The 14,938-nt window shown below is 47.2% G+C and overlaps 1 protein-coding gene across 4 annotated transcripts in view; it reads left to right on the top strand.

The window, feature by feature from the left end:
* Nucleotides 1-14,938, top strand: part of USP13 (ubiquitin specific peptidase 13) — a 66,285-nt gene that overhangs the window by 45,388 nt on the left and 5,959 nt on the right. The window contains exons 9-18 of one of the 4 annotated variants that reach the window (XM_077348318.1): nucleotides 373-444; nucleotides 1,496-1,589; nucleotides 5,192-5,317; nucleotides 7,144-7,297; nucleotides 7,457-7,631; nucleotides 7,952-8,040; nucleotides 9,246-9,368; nucleotides 10,449-10,475; nucleotides 13,242-13,385; nucleotides 13,981-14,138. In XM_077348318.1, coding sequence (XP_077204433.1) covers nucleotides 373-444; nucleotides 1,496-1,589; nucleotides 5,192-5,317; nucleotides 7,144-7,297; nucleotides 7,457-7,631; nucleotides 7,952-8,040; nucleotides 9,246-9,368; nucleotides 10,449-10,475; nucleotides 13,242-13,385; nucleotides 13,981-14,138 — 1,162 coding nt within the window. Of the gene's footprint in view, nucleotides 1-372; nucleotides 445-1,495; nucleotides 1,590-5,191; nucleotides 5,318-7,143; nucleotides 7,298-7,456; nucleotides 7,632-7,951; nucleotides 8,041-9,245; nucleotides 9,369-10,448; nucleotides 10,476-13,241; nucleotides 13,386-13,971; nucleotides 14,139-14,938 lie in introns of all 4 variants that reach the window. The other 3 variants (XM_077348317.1, XM_077348320.1, XM_077348319.1) reach the window with 3 other exon arrangements.

Below are 14,938 nucleotides of genomic sequence, written 5' to 3'. Positions count from 1 at the left end.
ACGAAGTAGGTTGTGCTAAGAGTGTTTGACCAGCCTGAGGTCACCCAGTGAGCAGAGCGGAAATCTGGTCTTCCAGATCCTACTCTGATCCTCAGACAGCTACACCTCACTGGCACTGGGGCTAGCAGATGGTGTAGAACAGGGGTAGTCAAACTGCATTCGCTGGCAGGGACTCCTGGGAATTGTAGTCCATGGACATCTGGAGGGCCGCAGTTTGACTACCCCTGGTGTAGAAGGCTGTATCAGCCCTGTGAGGAGGTACTGATCAGTGAGATCCCCAGCTGTCTCTCACACAGCAAAGGGCCCCCAAAGTGAAACAAATTATAGTTCTCACATTTTTCTCCTCTTATCCTCCTCCTTCTCCCTGGACAGGTACGTGGGAAACCTCCCAAGGATATTTGACTATTCTCCTCTGGACCCAACCCAAGATTTTAACACGCAGATGTAAGTTGCAGTTTCCCTTTTTGTTTCGGTAGTTAGGTAAATATGCAAATGTGCCTCATATGGAGACTTCCTTTGGCAGACGAGTGGTATGAATTTTTTTTTGTGACCAGCAGTGGCTTTCCGGAGTCTCAGGTAGAGGCCTTTCACGTTACTTGCTACCTGATCCTTTAAACTAAATTTGCCCGGGGCTGAATCTGGGACCTTCTGCGTGCCAGGCAGAGGCTCTGCCAGTGAGCCTTGGCCACACCCTTTGGTCACCTTGATTAGCCATTTTTCATTTGATAATGAACCACAAAGTTTGCTCGAGCAGATATTCATAGCCAGTTTTATTTTACCTGGATGGATGCAATTGACTGTAATGAATCCAAACTAGATGTGTGTGTGTGGTTCTGACAGACAGATATTTGTTAATTTTGTTAACACTGGTCCTTGGTGTGTGACAACAGCCACCTGGCTAAGCAGTACTCTTGTTCTGACCGGGCAGTGATATCAGGGCTCTCTCAGCCTCACCCACCTCATAGGGTGTCTGTTGTGGGGAGAGGAAAGGGAAGGCGACTGTAAGCCGATTTGAGACTCCTTTGGGTAGAGAAAAGCGGCCTATAAGAACCAACTCCTTCTTCTTCTTCTTCTTCTTCTTCTTCTTCTTCTTCTTCTTCTTCTTCTTCTTCTTCTTCTTCTTCTTCTTCTTCTTCTTCTTCTTCTTCTTCTTCTCCTCCTCCTCCTCCTCCTCCTCCTCCTCCTCCTCCTCCTCCTCCTCCTCTTCCTTCTCCTTGGAATAATAAATGTGTCCCCCTCATCCACCCCTGAAATACAGATGTGAAAAATGCAGCTAATGTTTCTGTATTTTAATGATGCTAAGCATTTATTAACAGTGATGATGAGGTATTTTATGTGATTTTAACCTTGCAAGCCACCCAATTTATGCTCTTGCACATGTGTGAACAGGCAGGTGGATTTTACCATGGTTCGAACCTGATGGGAAATATGTTGTATGTCTTCCTTCTCTCTTTCCCTTTCTCTCTCTATGCCCCCTCGCTCTCGTCCCCTGCAGGGCTAAATTGGGACACGGCCTCCTCTCAGGGCAGTACTCTAAACCCCCTGTCAAAGCTGAACTCATCGAACAGGTGATGAAAGAAGAACACAAGGTATGTGCCCATGCATGCCATCTGATAACAAGGTAAAAAGGGCATCCCAAGAATCAGGGAACTCCAGAAGTAGCTGCATCTTTGGATGTTTCAGCCAGCTGATGTCTTCCGGGAAAGGCAGTCATTGTAGGAATGGGTCTTTCATGCTATTTCTGGAAACTGGGTGTTGGGCTTCTTTTGCAGAAGGAACTTCTGGCTGACAAAGCAATGTGTGCCTTTACTTCCTAGTGTGCATATTGTGAGTTAGAGTTCTCACTCCGCCTCCAGAATGCGATCAAAACATTCCCCCCCCCCATTTTAATTCCACTGTGGACTGTCAGTGGATGCACAATAGTTTTAATAAAACATGGAGCGTACAATCCTGATATTTCTTGAGCAGCTTTCTGGAATAACAATACTTCCAGTTTGTTTGTTTTTTAAATGACACCTGTGCGTATCCTCCCTGATTTTCCGTAGAAGAGTTAAACTAATATTTTTTTACCCGCACGCTCCCATTCTGAACGGCCGATTCATTTTACTGAGTTGTGGTTCTGAGCATGTTCTAAAGCAGGGATAGTCAAACTGCGGCCCTCCAGATGTCCATGGACTACAATTCCCAGGAGCCCCCTGCCAGCATTCGCTGGCAGGGGCTTCTGGGAATTGTAGTCCATGGACATCTGGAGGGCCGCAGTTTGACTACCCCTGTTCTAAAGCTTCTTGGAAGGCTAGTTGGATTTCCCCAGCGCAAAAGCTGGTACAGAAGAAGAGCCTTGCTGGATCAGAACAATAGTCTATCTAGTCCAGCATCCTGTCTCACACCGGGACGAAGGAAGATGCAGCTATCTAACTTTAGAGAATCTTGAAAGTTAGATGGCTGCATCAGGATTGCAGAATGGTTGGAATAGGTGGTCTTGTTCCCCCCTCCCCACATTTCAAGTACCAATCAGGACTGAGCCCTTGTGGAATTCTTAAGTAGACCGATTTTAGCGTCCAGGGTTTGGGCCCATGGGGGCTCCTGGGAATTGTAGTCCATGGACGACTGGAGGGCCGCAGTTTGACTACCCCTGCTCTTGGGGCTAAGATGCTGTGCTCTGAGGAAAGAAGTCCCTGGGAGGTCCAAAACGGGCACCGTTTCTCTTCACCTTGAGGGCATTCCCTAGAATGTTTTCCAGAATCTTCTGCAATGCGCTGAGGCATTCGGTAGCTGATCTTAGAAGGCTTCCTTAGCGATTGACTAAGTGTGAAAAGGATTCCTTGAAGGTAGAAGCTCAGGAAACTTTTAGCGTGGCTGCATCCCAAAAAAGCAGCCCATGATCCCTGCAGCAGGAAATACGCTGGCTGCTGAGACATATTCTTCATTTTTTCCCCATCTGGTGAGGCGTTCTCGTTGCATTCTGACAGGAAATCCCCTAGCCAGTATGAAGTCAAAAGACGCTTGTCTAATTGGGTGTGAGGCATTTATCACTAGGCTGCTGAGTAGAGGCTGCCTATGTGGGAGCCATCAGACCCTGTTCAGTTTGTGTCTCATTAACATTCATTTCGGAGCCAACTTTTCCATTATCCTAAAACGTGGAAGCTCGCCACAGGCCCTTGCCCCTCCAAAGTGGCGCGTTTAGAAAGGAAAGGTCACCGTATGACAGAAACAGGAGATGCTGCAGTCAGAGAGGAACTTGTCTTCCGGGAAGAACTGCTAGGGATAAACAGAGTAGGGTATTTATAGCAGGACTGCCACTTTCCTTAAGCAGTAGATTACTCTGCTCAACTCCAAGTTGACCGAGGAGTAGAAGTCAGTTTTCATTGGAAAGGCCGAGAGTTACATGGTACCTACTTTATCATCCCTTGCGTACAGTGTGGTAAAGCCCAGCAGGAGTTAAAAAGAAGCGGCAGATGAGTTAAAATATATTTAAAAAAACAGCAAATTACCAGTCAGCCCCAGCTAAACATAAAACGGATTCTCACCAGACACCTTGGGAGAATAAACGAATCTTTGTCTGATACCTAGAATGTAAAAAACATAATTGCCAGGCAAATTTCTGTATGGAGAGGGTTCCACATATGAGGGGAGGCTATGCAGGGGTCCTGTCTCTTGTGGGCCCCCCACTTCATTTCAGAAGATACCTCTGAGATGGGACATGAGACACCTACAGGGCTGTTTTCAACCTTTGGGCAGAAGACCTGGGGAAGACCCCTGTTAGGGGACTTCTTCAACTAGAGACGAATGTTGAAAAGCGGCTTTGTCCAGATGACTTACTTATCCATACAAGATTAACCACGTTCCAAATTCTTTTTTTATTCCGTTCTCAAACTTATTGCAGTATATCTGAAGCGCAGTTTTCCCTCTTCCCCTGCCTGTCCAGTCCCTCGTGCTATCTACCGAAGATTACACTTTTCCCTATCATACATGAATTAGGCTGACCCTGTGTTGAGGAGGGGGTTAGACTAGATGGCCTTTATGGCCCCTTCCAGTTCTGTGAGTCTACAACCGCTGCGGCAAGACTGTGATGACGACACCATAATGGCAGGTTTTCCGTTTCATTTCCTGTCCTGTCGTCTTGCAGGCAGATCATGGCAACCGAAAGAACATTGGTCCCAAACGTATCCATTTCGTTTTCTGGGGATACCAGGCGGTTTATACCCCGGCCGGTTTTGCGAGCCTTTCTTAGAGAGCAGCCGTGCCTCTGACTTTTTGCACTTTTGGAATCTGTCTGCAGCCGGACGTCATCAGGCGCTGCCTGCCAAAAGCATCCTGGTGCGAGATTGAATGATCCGGCCTTGCTTATTTTTAGCTGCGGTGTTCTGCGCCTGTTGATGAGGGAAGCATGCCCAGAATGTGTCTTGGTAGAAGCACATGCTGCAATTTGTATGCTTGTGTACCGCGCTAGATGAGTTTGAGGACAGTGGGAAGTGGCTTAAAATGAGAGTTTTTCAAAGCGACTGGGCTGTCCTATTTCCTCAGCCCACCCCCACCAGGGTGTAACAGCACAGGACTGGGGGAAGAGGGAAAGATCCAAGGGAGGGAAGGTTTGTGGAGACCAGGGATCCTTAACCTTTTGGCGCCTGAGGGCACCTTTGGAATCCTAACACAGTAGGGTGAACGTACCCACAAAATGGCCACCTCAAAATAGCTGCTAGCGTAGGGGAAGCCAGATACAAAATGTCTGCCGCTGCTTACTTGGATCACACAGTGAAAAAGAAGAAGAGTTGGCTCTTGTATGCTACTTTTCTCTATCAGGAGGAGTCTGAAAGTGGCTTACAATCGGCTTCCCTTTCCTCACAACAGACACCCTGTGGGGTTGGTGAGGCTGAGGGAGCTCGGTGAGAACAGAACCATCAGGACTGCGATTAGATTAAGGTCACCCAGCTGGCTGCATTTGCGGGCGCGTAGAATCAGACCTGGCTCGCCAGATTAGTAGTAGCATTTGCTGGCAGGGGATCATGGGAATTGTAGTCCATGAACCTCTGGAGGGCCACAGGTTGACTCCCCCTGATTCAGAGAACGTGAAGGCATTGCTAGAAGGATCTGGCATGACAGCAGCCCGGCACATGTTGTGCAGTCTTGCCCTTCTTAGATAGCACATGCAGTGCGGGACTTTGGGCACCCTGTGTTCTCCTTCTCTTTTCAGCCTCAGCACAACGGCATTTCCCTGCGCATGTTCAAAGCTCTCGTAAGCAAAGGGCACCCAGAATTCTCTTCCAGCCGGCAGCAGGATGCACAGGAGTTCTTCCTGCACCTCATAAATGCAATAGAGGTGAGCAAAGGTTAACTGCTGTTTTTTATCCCCATTAGGAAACTGGAAGAATGGTACGTGGGGTTGCTGATGCCGTACTGCCAGGGCACCTGGCGCTTTTAAGGAAATGGCATAAGTCAAAAAGGCAAGGGTCCACCCTAAGGGAATAACAGCCAACAGTTTCGGGGAGTTTTCGCGGAGAAAGCCCCGCTTGCCCCTATGAACCTGCTTGAGGTGACCAGTTTAGTTAGATCTCTGTATTTCCTTCTAAATACATCTGTCCGTGAATGGACACAAAAGGGCTTTGAAATGTACTGTCCACAGAGGGCCATGAAAGCCAGTGAATGTAAGTCAATAAAATAAGCTGAATTCCAAACATTGACATGGAGATAAACTTGTTTAAGAGAGCTACGGATTGATGGGGCAGTGCATCTCGAAGATGCTTTTCTTCCTCATGCAGGCAGCACAAAATAGTCAGGGGGAAAATGCTCCCCACGATCTTTATAGCGCTGGTTGTATGTTGCTGTTAGGCGGTGGGATGGGTGAAGGCCAAGTGGCATGTATAAATTGGTTCTTTATTGGTTCGATATACTACAAGCAGGCTCGGGCTGCTTCACAACGTACATTTCTTGCATCACATTATAAAACCACAGTTAAAACCTTGTAAAGGTAAAGGTATTCCCTGTGCAAGCACCGAGTCATGTCTGACCCTTGGGGTGACGCCCTCCAGCGTTTTCATGGCAGACTCAATAGGGGGCGGTTTGCCAGTGCCTTCCCCAGTCATTACCGTTTACCCCCCAGCAAGCTGGGTACTCATTTTACCGACCTCGGAAGGATGGAAGGCTGAGTCAACCTTGAGCCGGCTGCTGGGATCGAACTCCCAGCCTCATGGGCAGACAGCTGCAGACAGCATTTCTGCCACTTACCACTCTGCGCCACAAGAGGCTCTAAAACCTTGTTTTGCTCCATTGTTCCTACTCCACCTGCTAGTCTACCTGTTCCTACTTGTTCATTAGTTATTCCACCTCCTAGTCTATTTTACAGACAATATATAATAGTATTCTTCAGTTTCTAGCTTAGGGAAGGGAATAACCCGGAGATGAATGGAGGAAGGCCTGTAGATTTTATTGGATTGTTCCGGCCTCAACCGAAGGCGGGGGTGGAAGAGTGCCGTTTGCAGGCCCTGTGGAAATTGGGTCGTTCGGTCAGGGCCCAAGTCTCAGTTGGCAGCTTGTTCCACCAGACTGGCACCACGGCTCAAAAGGCCCTGGCTCTGGATGAGGCCAGGCATACTTTTTTCAGGCCAGGAACCACTAACAGGTTGGTATTAGATGAGCTTAAAGTTCTTCTGGGAAAGGCGGTCCTTTAGATGTGCAGGGCTTAGACCGTGTATGGCCTTAAAATTTAAGACTGAAATCTTAAGCTTGTTCCAGAATTTAACTGGCAACCAATGCAGCTGCTGGCTGGAAACTAGATTGTATATGGGCCATCCACAGTATCCTGGTAAGGACCAGAGCAGCTGCATTTTGTACCGAATGCAGTTTCCAGATTAACACCGGGGGCAGGCCTGCATAGAGTGAGTTGCAGTAATCTAGCCTGGAGTTGACCATCACATGGATGACTGTGACTAGGTTTTCTGGGGTCAGGTGGGGAAGAGCTGCAAGGATCGTAGGGTGGCTCTTTATGTCAGAAGAGGCCCTTAGGTAGAGCCCGCCAGCAGGCCATCTGCCCAGGAAGGAATGGTGACCGGGCTTCGCACCTCTGTGGCCCCTCCTGTATCTTTCAAACACCTCACAGTGCATTGCTGTTATCGCCTGAGCAGTCAGACTCTATGATGTTCCCTGCAGCGGAATCGCATCGGCTCAGAAAATCCCAGCGACGTCTTCCGATTCTTGGTGGAAGAGCGCACCCAATGCTGCCAGTCCCGGAAGGTCCGGTACACAGAGAGGGTCGACTACATCATGCAGCTGCCCGTGGCGATGGAGGCCGCGTCAAACAAAGGTAAAGGAGGGAAATGGCCAACTTGTCCTTGAGGTCTGTGGCGCTGTTATGAGTGCTCAGGTCCTGGATTACCGGGGTTCCTTCACCGCTTTGGGTCACGAGCTTGTGGGGTGGCTTGGGGGTGTCAATAAACTTCCCTTTGCTTGGGCTTCGGATCAGATGAGCTGATCGCCTACGAGCTGAAGAGGAGAGAAGCTGAAATGGCCAGGAGGCCACCTCCGGAGCTGGTTCGGGCCCGGATCCCGTTCAGTGCCTGTTTGCAGGCTTTTTCGGAGCCAGAGAATGTAGCAGACTTCTGGAGCAGCGCCCTTCAAGCCAAGTCTGCTGGGGTTAAGTAAGTATGTGCTTTTGCAAGGCGGGGGCAGTTGTGGGTTGGATGCGAAACAGTAGCCGTCCTGTGGCTATAAGCCACATTTTGTTTTTGGCCTCCCAGATGACTTTAAGTTTGAGTTGCAATAAAATATGGAACTTTTATGGAGGGGAGAGGGAGGGGAGGGGTTTTGTCCTCAGATTTGGTTTGTGGACTTCTCGGGGACAGTTTTTGTGCATTAATGTGATTGTAACGCCTGAAATTTTGAACATGGCATCTTTGGTTTGGTTTTGTGTTCTTGCCACTTGCCTTTCCTTTTTTCTAAAACGGCTTATGTTTCCTAGAACCTCTCGCTTTGCGTCGTTTCCTGAGTACCTCGTAGTACAGATAAAGAAATTCACTTTTGGCCTTGACTGGATACCCAAAAAACTTGGTATGTGCTTTGAATAATCAGTTGTTAACTTTGTGAGTCCCCAAAAAGTTTAGGCAGAAGAAGGGGAAATCCTGATTCCACAAGCTATAGCCAGTGAACTTTTCTGGATATTAGTCTATATTATAATTCTAAACCCTTTTAAAGCTGGCTTAGTTCTTGTGTCTCCCCCCCCCTCCCCCGCCCCTGGCCAAAAATCTCTAGGAATTATAGTTTTAGAAGTGCCAATTTCTTCCTGGACCCCCCTTGCAACAATTGTCAGGTTCCCAGTCCACTTCTCAAATAAGCAGGCTGGCCGTATTCAGCAAAAGGTGATTTATTGAAAAGAAACAAACTAGGCTCATGATATTTTTTGTTAAGACTAATCGGCATTATGCATACAGATCAGTATATTCCCCATCAGCTCCACCTTCATTGCACTTCATCACACCCCAATGTGGAAAGTTCTCCCATATTTCCCAGGCACATTTGTAACACCCAGGTGCGAAGCCCAACCACCACTGAGCGTTCAAGGACAGTGTTAGGTAGACAACACTGAATCTTCCTCTCCTTTCATCACACCTGTATCTGATTTTACAATGGCCTATGGCCTAGTGCAGTAGAGTTTGACTGATTGACATCACGCCTATTCATTAGAAAAAGAAGAGTCACATGCTCTTAGACCAGGGGTAGTCAAACTGCAGCCCTCCAGATGTCCATGGACTACAATTCCCAGGAGTCCCTGCCAGCATTCGCGAATGCTGGCAGGGGCTCCTGGGAATTGTAGTCCATGGACATCTGGAGGGCCGCAGTTTGACTACCCTTGTCTTAGACTATAAAATCAGAGTTCAGTAGCACCTTTAAGACCAACAAAGATTTATTCAAGGTGTGAGCTTTCGAGTGCAAGGACCCTTCATCTGACAAAGGGTGCTTGCACTCGAAAGCTCACGCCTTGAATAAATCTTTGTTGGTCTTAAAGGTCCTACTGAACTCTGATTTTATTGTGCTACTTCAGACCAACACGGCTACTCATTTGAATCTGCTCTTAGACTAACTTGCTCAACAGTGTTTTAAGGGACTCCAGGGACTTCTCTTTGACTTGGTTTAAAAAGCACCGTTCCCCAATATTTCTTTTTTGCTTTAGTGTAGGCAGAAGAGTTTTGCAAGCCCCTTTCAACTTAACATTTTGCCAGGTTCATAACTGTCTTTGCCCCGCTGTGCTTTTGCAGACGTCTCTATAGACATGCCAGATCTTCTGGACATCAGTCACCTCCGTGCCACAGGCCTGCAGCCGGGAGAGGAGGAACTTCCGGACATCTCCCCACCCATTATCATTCCCAATGACCCCAAAGGTACTGCCAGCTCCTACGAGGGACTCTGCCTCCCCACCATCCTCCACCAGAACTGTTAGTTGATCTTCTGTTTGTATTTGTTTGGCGGGTTCCTTCATCACTCTTGCGCCCCAGTGCTCCACATAAAACGTCCCCTTGGACAACAGCCTTCAGGATACCCATAATGCATCCCATGCATAGTAGCCATTGTTTGCGAACCAAAGCTATGCCTGCAAGAGAAGAAGCCATTAATAAAGCTGAGGCCTGATTTGCTGGTTTGGCCAGTGGGATCCCGTTTCCAGAAGCCTTTTGAGGATTTGCGGGTCATGCACTGAAGTGCTGGGCTTGAGCTCTGATGAGGTGGCCCAGAAATTAGAGAAAAGGAGGAGGGGAAGCCAGGACTGAGGGAGTCCAGTCAGGCAATGACAGTGTAGCCCAGCCTTTCTCAACTTTTTTATCATTGAGAACCCCCTAAAACGTTCCTCAGCTTTGAGAAACCCCAGAAGTCGTCGGATTGTACAGCCTATGCTTGGGAAGCAGAGCTGTGTACACGCCCACCTGGGGCCCCTCCCCTTCTCACCCCATCCAGGCCCATCATTGGCCACGGGGGGGGGGGATTAACATGACCATACATAGGTATATCACTCTATAAATGTTTAGCAAATTTAAATATTTATATAAAATTAAGTAACTCCTACCCACTTGGGAAACCGTTCCAGGGCCATCAAGAAGCCCCAGGATTTCACAAAACCCTGGTTGAAAAAGCCAGGTGTTGAAAATCTGTGTTGAAAAATAGAATTTTGGGGCCTGGTATTTGAGGCACAGGGAATAGTGCTTCTATGTCCGAATTCTGGCAGCCAGTCAAGGGCTAGAGATGTCCTGCAAGATGTCTGCCATTCATTATAGCAGCAATTGGCTTCCTCTCTAGACCCAAAGCTCTTTACTTCTGTGAGACACAACACCTCTGATTGTTTGAGCAAGGCCGCAAATCCGTATCACACATTATCTGTGTGAACCGGCGCTGCAGAACTGGCCGATTTCTTCTCTCAGGCCGTTCCTGTGCAAACTCCACTTCCCTCACTTTACTTTCTTAATTTCCAGATGGCATGATGAACCATTTCATGGACCGTATGTAGCTCATTTCATTGTGCTGTTTTGTTTTATTTTACATTGTTAAAACCAAGCTTTTGCAACTCGATTCCTTGCTGATGCTTTTTGTTGGGCGGGCTTCCTGTGTCTGCAGAGAGAGATGCATGGAAGCTCTTTAGGCTTTTGACTTTGCTGCTGCATTCCAATGTTTTCTTGCATTTGGTGGAACATTTGGAGGCATCTCTGTAGTAGGGAGAGACCTCATTGGTCTGTGTTCTGCAGCGGCATATATTCTTCATCTCTCTTCACTGCCCCTGATTGGCTTGAAAACTAGAAAGATGGATTTCCTATGTTGTGAATATAGCCCCCAACAGGATACTCAATGAAGTACAAATGCAAGAAAGAACCCTACTGGATGAGATTCATCCTTTCTGTTTCAACTGCAGCACCTGCCAAGTGGTGTTCAAATAAACAGGGTTAGGAGGGCAGAATCCTCCCTGATTTTGTTCTTAGCATCTGAGCATGCAGATGCCTCGGAACATGGATGTTTTGTTTGCAGATGTCATATTGTCATTGATAAATCCATCCACTATGAATGAAACCCTGGGTGGGGTGGGGGGTCTTTGGCTCAGCGGAAGTGCCTCTGATTTGTAGTTACACAATTCCTGGTTCAATCCCGGGCATCTCCAGTTTAAAAGGATCAGGCAAAAGACTTCTGAGACTGTGTCTCAGGTGATACCAATCTACGGTCTGTGACCACAAATAAATTTGATGATGTTGATCTAACAAAAATGCATAACATGGGAAGTAGGATTGGGAGTTGGAAATGTATGGCTGGTTCTTAAAAAGAAATCCCAAGATGCTGAACGAAATTACAGGCCAGCTGGACCAAAGTCCGTTCAGGGTGAATTGGTGGAAACCGTCACCAAAGACAGACTCATTAAGCTCACTGAGGGACAAGACCTGCAGAGGAAGGATCAGTATGGCTACTGCAATGAGAGGTCCTTCCTGACCCACATTTTTGGAGTTCTTTGAGAGGGATAGACACATGTGGGAAAGGACTTGCTGTCCAGTTCATCCAATTTACGACAGGCATGCAAGGTTTTCAAGGCAAGCAATGAGCAGAGGTGATTTGCCATGGGTTGCCTCCCATGCAAGTACCAATTAGGCATGATCCTGCTTAGCCTCCAACATGAGATGAAATGAGGCTAGCCTGGGCTATCCAGCTCAGGGCATTATATAAGAATTCCAACCCCACCCCTTTTAATGAAGTCTCTTGCCAAAGATTCCTGATTACGGGAATCCTGGTCATGGGAAAAGAGCGCAGATCTTGTGAATTAGAAATGGACTGAACAACAGGAAGCAAAGAGTAGAAATGAATGGACAATTCTAGCAATGGACAGAAGTAAGTAGCATGTATCTGCACAGGCTGCTTTTGGGCCAGAAGTGATCTGGAATTGGGCAGCAAAGTGGCTAAGCTTGCAGGTGACACCAAATTATTCAGGATGGAGAATGCCAAAGCAAGAGCTTCTACCAGATTTTACAGATGGGGAAGAGAAAACTAGACCCACAGCTGTGGTTTTGGGCTAAACTTGTGAATTCAGTGTCTAGTTAGACTTTGAAGAGGGTAAACTCGGTTGTCCCCACCCCATTCCCCGTATATCAGGACTGAAATTAAAGGGAAAAGAAATATAGATGGTCTCAGGACATGCTACTTGACGTCTCATTCAGTCTTATCCAGAATTCAAGTAATATGTAACAGCTGTGGTCCTGCCTGTGCTTGAATTCCTAAGTGAGATGCTGTCCTGACCATCCTGGTCAGCTTATTGCTGTGGAGCAAGCAGTGTGTGAGAGTGTATTTGTGTATTTTTTGTGCATTTTTTGAATTACTGAAAACTCTGCCCAGGTGCTGCTGCTCTCCCTTTTGAATGGACGTTACCTTGCATGGCAAACATCAGAGGGTCGGACTGATGCTCAGGGTTGTCCATACTAATTAATGGCCATCCATGATGCCTGCATTTCTCTGACAGATCATCCTCAAGAGCAGGAGTAGTCAAACTGCGGCCCTCCAGATGTCCATGGACTACAATTCCCATGAGCCCCTGCCAGTGAATGCTGGCAGGGGCTCACGGGAATTGTAGTCCATGGACATCTGGAGGGCCACAGTTTGGCTACCCCTGCTCAAGAGCTTTGTTGCTCTTCAGAGCAAAACTGGATCACTGCCAATACAATATCAGTGTGGGAATTTACGTAGATATTAACTCATGTTCTGAAGAGGAACAGTAACCAGCCCTGAGCCCTTGGGGAAGGGTGGGTTCGAAATGTGACAATAAAGTAACTAAATAAAAATCGTATCATGTGCTGCTCAAAACTTTGCTCCGGGCAAACTGCGCTCTGTGTAAATTAACAGAATGAGAATGTATTTTCTAAAAATGCAAAATGGGTGAGTACTATAATTTAAAAGGCCTATACAGGACTGTTAAAAAACAGGCTGGGTATCTAAGTATATAAAGGGATGAGCAATTACCATTGGAAGGGGGGGAAGGGATGTTGAGATGACAGGGAAGGGGACAGGGCATCAAGAGTGCACATCTGCCCAGCTTGAACGTAGAAGTTGGATTCTTCCAAGAATTGCTGCTGTCAACCTTTAAGTGTTTATTACAGTCACAAGGACTGGAAATGGCATTTTAGCAATCAAGAATCATTGCTTTGTCCCACATTTTAGATTCTATGTAAATTCCACAACTTTGGGCCATATTCGATATACATAGTTTTAGGTGCCTAAAAACATCTTCTCCCTCTTAGCTCCAGACATCGATGAATCCTCTGTAATGCAGCTGGCTGAAATGGGGTTTCCACTTGAAGCTTGTCGGAAGGCTGTCTACTATACAGGCAACATGGGGGCTGAGGTGGCTTTCAACTGGATCATTGCCCATATGGAAGAACCAGGTCTGTGCTCTCAGTGGAGGTGTGCACGTATCTAACAAACAGGTTTCTTAGGCCTGCCAGAACAGGTGTAGACTTGCTGTGCTTCTGTCTTCCTGCAGGTATACCTGTTCCCTTAATAGTCCTCTTTTGAATTGGCTTATTGTTACAGAGCCCCACAGGTCACAAGAGGTTCTGAAGGAGGAACCCTGTTCATGAAATGGATCTTTCCTGGCTCCCCTTTCTCACAGCAATCTGCATTCACCAGAAATTGGCTGCAGAGCGTTGACGTGATGTGACCACACCATGGGGTGTGGCATGGGGTCTACAGTGGAAAAGGGGAACTGGAAAAAAATCACTTTCATGATCAGACAAATCCTTCTGCTGGCTTCAGCCCTAAATGTTGCTGGCTAATGGATGCTCTGCTACCTCTGCCTCTCCCATTCCTATCAGTACTGCCCCAATATGTCATGTTGACTTAGACGAGATTTTTCTCCTGCATTGTTCATGTGCAGGGAATAATAATGTTTCGTAAGGTAGCACCTTGGCTTGGAAGAGCTAGCTGGTCACTTTGCATGCATCTGAATATTTGCCTTTGTCTATCTTTGAGATTTTGCAGAGCCATTAGCCATTCCCGGCTACGGAGCAGCTGCCTATCCAGGGACTGGGGTTCCGGGAGCTCCTGGGCTAGATAACCAGCCTCCAGAGGAGATGGTGGCCATCATTGCCTCCATGGGCTTCCAGCGGAATGTCGCTATCCAGGCATTAAGGGCAACGGTGAGTAATTCAGCAATTACTTTGCATTTGTTTAGAGCTGAGATCCAGGCATTCTTAACTTTTCGTCTTCAGATACGCCATTCTTCAAAGAAGGGGCCAACTATCTTATAGTCCTAGAATCATAGTGTTCGGAAGGCCATACAGATGATCTAGTCCACCCCGCTGATCAGTGCAGGACCAAAGCATTCCTGACAATTGTTTGTCCAGTGTATATCACCTTACACTTACCAAAACTGAATTTCATTTGCCTCATTGAACTTCATTTGGTTCTAGCCTGACACCTTAAATGCTCCACTTCCCTGGCTCATATGATCCAGGAAGGTCTTTTAATTGAGTGGTATGGCAATCTTGCCCTCTTCCTTCCTTCACATACAGGGTTTTTCCTCGATTCTGTCTTTTTCTGTCCACTGGGCAAGGATTACTTTGCTTGACTAGAAGCTCTGTCCCTTTTCAGCTTGAATTGGGATCCACTGTGATCCTCTCACTCCTCTTTGCCCCCTTCCCAGGCCTCAGTCTGTGCTAAACTGTCTTTTCTTCAACTGTCAGTTCCCAACTGTCAGTTCTTAACTGATGCTCTCCGCAGAATTCCGTTTGAACAGCCTGTCACTCAAAGGTTCTGACTCCGTGAAGCATTAACCCTTGATCAGAAGTGGTTAGTGTGAACGTTCAGAAACACAATAAAATCAGAGTCCGGTAGTACCTTTAAGACCAACAAAGATTTATTCAGGACATGAGCTTTCAAGTGCAAGCACTCTTCCTCAGACTAAGAACTCCCTGCATGACAGTGGGAATATATAGCA

This window comes from Paroedura picta, chromosome 8 (assembly GCF_049243985.1).
Source record: "Paroedura picta isolate Pp20150507F chromosome 8, Ppicta_v3.0, whole genome shotgun sequence".
NCBI lineage: Eukaryota > Metazoa > Chordata > Lepidosauria > Squamata > Gekkonidae > Paroedura > Paroedura picta.
This window is presented reverse-complemented; position numbering and strand designations above follow the sequence as displayed.